Raw genomic sequence first — 8,317 nt, forward strand, 5'->3', positions numbered from 1 at the left:
TCCTTTGTGCCCTGGAAATATTGGTGTGTGACATCATGTAGAAAACCATAGGAGGCATTACACCTAAAATCAAGGCTAACCAAATAATCAAATGACAGCACATAACAGCAGAAGATACACTTTCACAATATAAGAACTAAAAATATATGATTGTGGTACTCACAAGAACACAATATAAAGGTTTTAATGTTTAAAAATATGATGAAAATTCTAACAGTATAGATGTGCATAAGATGCCCATCATTCCACCAAGCAATACAGGCTAGACTTGCAGAGCTCGGACAGGCTTCCTAATTTGCATATATTTACATGACAATTCACTGTGATAGCAATATACAACACCAACTAGCTTACTACCTAGATGTTCTACTCTGGCAATCTCTACAAAACTATCCATTCTGACAAAACCATAGATCTTACAGCTGAGTCGAGTGGGCCTGAAGAAGACCTTCCCTAATCTGTGAGGCAACGTCCTTCACGGCTCCAGGCCCATGTGGGATGAAAACAGAAGATGACTTTGATGATGCTCCAATCTCTTTCATCGTATCAAAGTACTGGGTCACTAGTACCATGTCCATTACATCCTTCGCCGATGTCCCTGGCACATTACTAGAGAAGGCTAACACACTGTCCCTCAATCCATCCACAATGGCCTTTCTCTGTCGTGCTATACCAAGTCCTGCCAGATATTTGGACTCTGCATCTCCCTCAGCTCGCTTGATCTGTAATATCTTCTCTGCTTCAGCCTTGTCATTTGCTGCCACTCTCAATCTAGAAGCTGTTGTGGCATTCATGAACAAATCACCCCCATAAACAACAAATATAGGATAATCAGTGCTTGCAAAAGTGATTCAGCTGACCAATCCCACAAAAAAAGAAAAAGTATCTAATAGTATATTTATAATTTCATGCACGTATCCAGTGTATCTTCATAAATACCCAGGTTGTGGTCTTTCATCCTACAGAGCTGCATCTATCTGCAAACATGCCAAACCTTAAACCTCAAATAATTACCTGCATTTATTTCATTCATTGCTCTCTTTACATGCTCGTCTGGTTCAATATCCACAATAAGTGTCTGGACAATCTCATAACCATATGTGGACATTGCCTGTAAAATTCAAAATAAAATAAAATACCATTTGGTCAAGTGATCTAATTGAAGTTCCAGAAGAATGTACAGCTCTACCGGTAAATAATATTTCAACAACTCCCAAGCACCCCCCCCCCCCAAAAAAAAAAAAAAAAAAAAAAAAGAAGGGGAAAAATGGAAATTTGTAATAGTTCAAAATAACCTTTTCAAGCTCATCTTCCACAGTTTTTGCTATTTCATTCTTTTGTTCAAAGGTGGCATCCAAGACCAACTTCGGGACACTTGCCCTGATAACTGTAAAACAGTGTGGGGTATGGGAATAACATTTAACACAGAGAAAAAGTATTACATAATAGAGGGGGGGGGGGGAGAAAAAGAAAAGGAACCTGCCAGGTCAGGTAGCCTTGTGCCAAAACACAGCACCCCTGTGAAATGAGGGGAAAATATATATACATCTCCCAGGCACCTAGACTCTGCTAGTTCCAGTTGGCACAGTGGCTACACAACCAGGCAGCAATCTCTTGCCCATCATAATATTACGGAAGTTGGTCTCACCTAAGATCATGACAAGCAAAGCATGAGAAGTTTGCAAGGATCACGTTTTCTCGGTGAATTAAGCATAGAGTTTTCAGATCTGGTTGTTTCCCGAAAAGGATTTTTAGTCTTTTATTAATTTATTTATTTTAATAACGAGATTACATAGGAAGGAACAAAGACTCTTATCTTCTGTGTAGATTGTGTATACTTTCCTAAAAAGTATTTACTAGTAGAACAAGGTGGATTTCCTCTTCTCTGCCATATGGACGTCAGGACATATATCCCACTGGCTAATTCTAATAATATAAGTTTTAGGACCGGCATTTTTGTCAAGAACATATTTTAAAAAGACAAAAGATGCAGGCACCAACAGAAGTTCATTTCATTGGCTCAGAGAATTTAAGAGTTTCTCATTACCATCAAAAACATAGGCTTGAATCTGCTCCCTGGTGTTGCTGAGCTTATAGAAAGCATCCGCAGCTTTCTCTGCCAAAGCACGATACTGAATGGACGCAACCACAGTGACAAAGACATTGTCCTGAAAAGATGAAGTTGATCAGAGTCTCCAGTTGGAGAATGTTATGAGTTAAAACCTATTGGAAATAATTGTACAATAGTCAGGAATTCCTTTCCTTCCTTGCCCTTATTTATTGGGGATAACTGCATAAATCACAAATGCACATTAGAATCTTTCAACTTTTCCTTTACCCTCTAGAAACCATTTATATTTTCTCACGTATTGTATTCATAAGCGACACAATTAACAACACATCCAAGTGCTTAATGTAAACCTTATTACTGGAAGAGTACCAAAGCTAGGTATTTAAGCAGGAAGATGCCAAATCACACTGAACACGTTGGTTCCAATTCCTGTGACCTATACACACAAACTAGACGAATGTTATCTACAGTTATAGTGGTAGAAGTCTTTAAGTTTATTTAAGGGAGAAGAACCGACTGCAAATTGATAAATATTACCAAATATGCAATGTCATTCTCAGTTACAATGAAAATCTGTAAAATAAACATGGAAGGTGAAGAAGCTTCCCCCCACCCTTAACTTCTCTGAGTATTTAGTTTTCTTATTTTTTGGAGAGACCCTCATTCAGAGAGGCTTTTCTTACTAGCAGTCACATGGCTGCTAATGGCAATCAAGGTATATGGTCTATCCCTCATTCTTCTGCATGGTAAGTTCCAACCAATACAGATAAAATATAATGTTAAGACAGTAAGCTGATATTACCACTGCAGAAACTTCATGGGAATTTTAGTCCAACCATTCGAAAATATGAAGTGCAGGGATGCTTATCATACAGCAGTTGGTTAGACAAAGAGGAACTTCCCATGTGAAAGGTTCAGAAAAGGGTGGACCATAAAGAGAAGCCTCTCTTATATAGTAGACTATGTGAATACATCCCTTTTTAATTTCCAAAAGTATTTTCACTAACCAATGAGAAAAACATAGCTGGAGATAATGTTCCATGTGAATCAGATATTTCCATTTTATCACCGATTCCGCAGTGCCTTTTTTTTGCCTCTCCTTTTTTTTTTTTTTTTTTTTTGGGGGGGGGGGGTAGGGGAGGGTGGTTTAAGGTTGGGGTGTGATGGAAAGAAAAGGAAAGTTAGAACTAATTATCTTATAATGCTCAATCTGGATATTAGTTACATAAGTGGGGGTGTGTAAGCCATGAACCTTAGTCTTTGTTTCACATCGGACATCAAGTTGCTGCAAACGCAATGAAAGGTGCCCAGCTAACTGACTCCCAAGACACCAAGGCAAGCAATGACAACCAGGGTTAAGCACGTCATCAAACTTTCCAAAGGTCTCCTTGATGGCTACAGTTGATTGATCCACTTGAACACAGCAAAGTCCTTGTCCCATATTTGAATCTATCAGCAGAGAAAGATCATGAAGATCATCAGAGAAAAAACACGAGAAAACCCAGTATACTTTATGAATGTTCAATCAGAAACATAACTGGGAATGAATTCCAATTGCATTTGAAACCAACAAAATTTCTGTAAGCATGGACAGAAACACTTACCAAGAAGTTTTTCTGATTGATCAACAAATGCATTTTACTATGGACAAAATGTTATTCGCTAATTCTAGCCTCAACAAGCAAAGTACGAAGGACAGGTATGGGTGGAGAAGCAATCCCCAAGTTGACAAAATTAGAGGCAAATAAAGCAAGGGCTTCAATATTGAAGAACAGAAGATACAGAAGAGGAGAGTTATCCTGTGGCTGGGAACCATCAAACCTTAAAGATTAAGCAAAACCGATATCATTAATCATGATGAGAGACTTAAATATTTGGGGAATGGACACCAACAACATCCATCCAAACTACACAGAAGATATTAGCAGAACAAAAATTAGGTCCAACTCCATTAAGCCTCCACCAACAAAACCATGTAGTGTATAAAGAATAGTACCATTAACAAAACTCAACATTTCCCATCAAGAATACATTAATAACATAGAGATCGCATAAAAGAAGACCAAATAAGATTTCTGTATGGCATCTAACATGTAAACCAACATTAATTCACCAGCTAAGCAAGCCAGTGCAAAAGACAGAAATAATAAGGGGTTGAGGGAGCAGACTGAGAGAGAGAGGCACCTCAAGGAAGAAGAACATTCAAAAGTTTACTGATTGGGTGTTGGACTATGTTGGCCCAACCTATGGAAGTCTTAATTGGGTGCTTGGGCTAAGATGGGTCCAAACCCATATGAAGTCAAAGTGCCCTTGCATCGGCATTTACTATCTTTCCTCAGCAGGTTGTAGAATTCAAAGAGAAACTTCGTGAAGTGCACCATAGGATTTTCTTTTGAAAAATGAGAGTGAAAGAATTATGGGTTTCTCCAAGTAGAGGGGAAAGAAGGGGGGAAAAAAAAAGGCAAGGTTTGAAAAGAGAAAGTGTTTTCACTTGTTTGTAAAGTTAAGAAGAAACTTGTGCTCTTGTCGCTTTTGGAGAGAAAAGAAGTGCATATTTTTGTGGAGGTTTTTCTCTCACATCTTGTTCATGTTGGAGCCTTCTATGCTATAATATGTCATGCTCTTGTTCAGCCAAGCAACCAAAGTTGAGAAAGTGTTCTTGTCAGTCTATAAAGTTAAGTTGGAGCTCATGGAGAAAAAGAAATATATATTTTTGTGGAGGTTTTACTCTCACATCTTGTTCATGTTGGAGCCTTTTATGCTATAATATCTCATGCTCTTGTTCAGCCAAGTAACCAAAGTGGAGGAAGTGTCCTTGCCAGTCTATAAAGCCAAGTTAGAGCTCTAGGAGAAAAATAAGTGCACATCTTTTGCAGATTTTTCTCACACCTGGTTCATATTGGGCCTTAATATCTAATGCTCTCGTTCAGCCAGGTAACTGAAGTTGCAATTTGCATTGTTTAGCTGGGTTCTCCAAACTTTCAAGATTTGTCCTCTTTTTTCTTTAGGGGACGGGGTTTGGTGACTTTTAGAGGGTGATTCGGTGCCCTTTGTTTTTTTTGTTTTTTTGTTTATTAACTCTTTTAAGTGCTTGTTATTTCTTTCCAAACCTTGTAGTAAACTCAATCTTGAGAGGTGAATCAACGTAATCCTATATTTGATTTAACGAATTATATTTGGAGTTTCCAATTGGTTTTAACCTTCATGCACAAGGGCTTTCCATGTTAAACAAATCTTGTGTCCGAATGGTATCTGGTCGCTTGTTTCGTCTCTCCTGCTTCTGCTGTACATTCTTTCTTCCCTACGGGGTTTTGGTTATTGATTATTTCAATCATCCAAAAAGAAAATTTTAAAAATTTCCAGAGTCAATGGAAACGACTCTGATAATTTGGAGTTAAAACGAGATTAACTCAACTATCACCAGTTTCAATAAAAGATTAATTATAATCAGAGAATCAACTTACCCCAGCAGACACAACGAATTCCAAAACAATTCCTTTTAACCCCTGAAGTTAAGGAGAACAACATTTAAATTCCAGAACTCGACAATTTCAGTGCAGACGGAAAATAAACCCAAAGAACAATCAGAAAGGTAGACTACAAAACTAATTTAGGCAGGTCTACGGACCATGAATTCTTGGAAAACTGATAATCCAATTCAGGCAAGCCCAAAAAAGATTGAAAACAGAGAAAATTGAGAGGACAATAGCCAAATTTACAATGAAAACCTAAATTTAAATAGAAAGACGTAGTAAGTAGTTTGTATAAACTGACCTTAAAATGCAAAGCAACTAATACGAGGCGCTTCTTCTCCAATCAGTATTTTCCCCAGTGCCGGACGGTGGAAACGACCGCGAACAGAGACGGTGCTGTGTGGGTCGGTTCAGGTTTTAATGTCACGTGACTCACGTCAACCACAAACAGAAAAGCTTATCTAGACGAAAATCCCAGATTATAATCAAATGAGGCACGAATAGCCTGAAGGGTCTGTTTCGTAGGCGCAAGTGCGCAACATGGGTAGAAGAATACAAAGATTTGGAGCAAATGCCAATGGAGGAGTAGTAGGATGGTAAGAGATAAAAGCATTTGACAAAAAAAAAAAAAGATTTGGAGCAAATTGCACGCTGCCTAGTATATTTGGGGTGAAATTAATGCGTCTTCCCATGGTCCTGCGCATTCCATAAATTCAACAGTTAAGATTGATTCTCGACCGAGATTTTCAATCGTTAGAGTTCGGATCTGATGATCCGAAATCTCGACTTGACATTATCCAAAATGCCATTATTTTTATTTAAGTGTTATTTAAAAATTTAAATTCCATAAATATTCTTTGGGATGAAAAATTACAAAACTACCCAAGGCCCTGAAAGAGAGAAGAAAATTTTTCAATAAAAAGATATGGATTGGGGGTCAGGCCCAAAGACTCACACAAATCCGAAGAACAGATACTTTCTTTTCTCATTTCGTATCTTGTTGGTTTTGCGAATTTCTTCAACCACACTTATGTAATATTGAAAACAAATGTCTTGCTGGAGTTTTGAAGAGGGAGAAGATTTATGGTTCAAGATATGACTCGCTTCTTTCCCTTGGTGGGGATCGAATGGTTTTTGATTTTGTCAAAAAGTTCTGACTTTTTTACGTAAGGCAGACATGGCTGGGCAAACCAACAGCCAGTCTGAGACATAAACAAGTAGGGTTAGGTTTCCATTTGTTGAAAGCCTCTAAATTGAAGCAGGAATTTTGGGGAATCAATATCATCAACAGTCTATATCTTAAAATCTGTACAAGCCTCGACCAACACTAATTCCTCAAACCATTGGTTGCGACTCAAATTCAGATCTTAGCAAACTAAAAAAGGATCGTAGCAAGCCATGTATCGATAGGGTTTATAAGCGTTAGTGGCATTTCCATGCTAAAATTACAAAATCATTCAACTGCTCGGTATTTCTACAACGCTGTTTGCAACTTAACAGTCTTCATGTTCTTGCCTAATTGTCAAAGTCTAAGCAGGGCAAATTTTGTCTTTTGAGGCATCTGGAAGAACTAAAATAATCGTCTGCAGTTCGCAAGTAGAGAACCATGGTAGTAATGCAAAACATTTAGCAGAAACGGAAGGAAACAGGACAACAAGGTAAACTAGCAATTCTTTTCGAAAACAGGTCAATACATGCTAGAAAAGTTTTCCTCTCTTTCTCTCTATTGAATTTCCAATCCAATTTCGATCCGTCCTCTTTCCTTCTTCTTTCTCAGTAGAACCTTGTCGGAGACAAATCGGTTAGAGAGAAACTGTGGTTTTAGGGTCGTTGGGGGTATTTTTGTAAATTTTAGCTCAAATGGCATTTATATTTTTTATTTTAATTTTTAAATAATTTAAATACTACCCAAATAAAAGTAAAGGCATTTAGGTAATTTCATAACTATTTTAACAACAAATTTAACTATGGGTATGCAGATGGGTGCAATGTAATTTATGAGACAATAATGGATGGTCACTAGTTTCACCCCAATTATAGTGGGTGCTGAAGATTTTTTCTTTTTTTTTTTTTTTTTTTTTTTTTGTAACAAAGACAACTTTATATATAGGGAAATCAGACAAAGTTAAACCCACAACCTCTCCATTAAGAGGTGAACTTCATAACCACTCCACTATGTTAAAAATATATTACCACAGGGCAATCATATAAGACAAATAGAGCAGAATTAGAAAACTTATGTTGATTCAAATGGCATGAACAAAACCCTTTTCGAAAGCTTTGTTACGTACATCCATCTACCATCTTGATAAACGAAAATTGACGGAGTTGAAACGTGCCGGTAACGACACTTTCTTTAAGGTATTTAAACGTCCCGAATAGTGCACACGGGTCTGAATGTGTTTTCACCTCCAAGATCAGTCAACCCCTCCATCATAGACGGTGCATCCCGTAATTGATGGACTAAGGGATTCATAAAGTTACATTCACCAATTGACACAATTTAAAGGAAAATACCACTTCTCAAAAACATGTTTTGTGCGATCATAAACAAAACATCTCCCACCTTTATATAGAAGAGTAAGAAACACCACTAAAAGTTGTTTCCCAAAGAACAAACCTCTACCCTTAAGGCATGTTTGTTAGCAAAGACACCTATTGGCCATTTAGGTGTCTTTTAGGAAAAGACTCAACCTTTAGGAAAATAAATTATTTGACTTTTCAAATAAAACTATGAAAATTACAACACACTAACCCGAAAGAGTGCGTAATA

The 8,317-nt window shown here is 37.5% G+C and overlaps 1 protein-coding gene across 1 annotated transcript; it reads right to left on the reverse strand.

Annotated features, from left to right (window-relative positions):
• Positions 1 to 108: 108 nt before the first annotated feature.
• LOC149020379 (hypersensitive-induced response protein 1) lies at positions 109 to 6,079 on the reverse strand. Its single transcript, XM_089148491.1, has 6 exons — positions 5,846 to 6,079; positions 3,324 to 3,520; positions 2,048 to 2,168; positions 1,296 to 1,387; positions 1,015 to 1,111; positions 109 to 778 (listed from the first exon to the last, which is right to left on the reverse strand). Exons 2-6 carry the CDS (start codon positions 3,510 to 3,512, stop codon positions 417 to 419), a joined length of 861 nt encoding a protein of 286 aa, XP_089004617.1. The 5' UTR covers positions 3,513 to 3,520; positions 5,846 to 6,079; the 3' UTR covers positions 109 to 416.
• Positions 6,080 to 8,317: the final 2,238 nt, after the last annotated feature.

The sequence above is a fragment of the Hakea prostrata genome, chromosome 3, assembly GCF_041222555.1.
Source record: "Hakea prostrata isolate BN-2017 chromosome 3, UWA_Hpros_2, whole genome shotgun sequence".
Taxonomy (NCBI): domain Eukaryota; kingdom Viridiplantae; phylum Streptophyta; class Magnoliopsida; order Proteales; family Proteaceae; genus Hakea; species Hakea prostrata.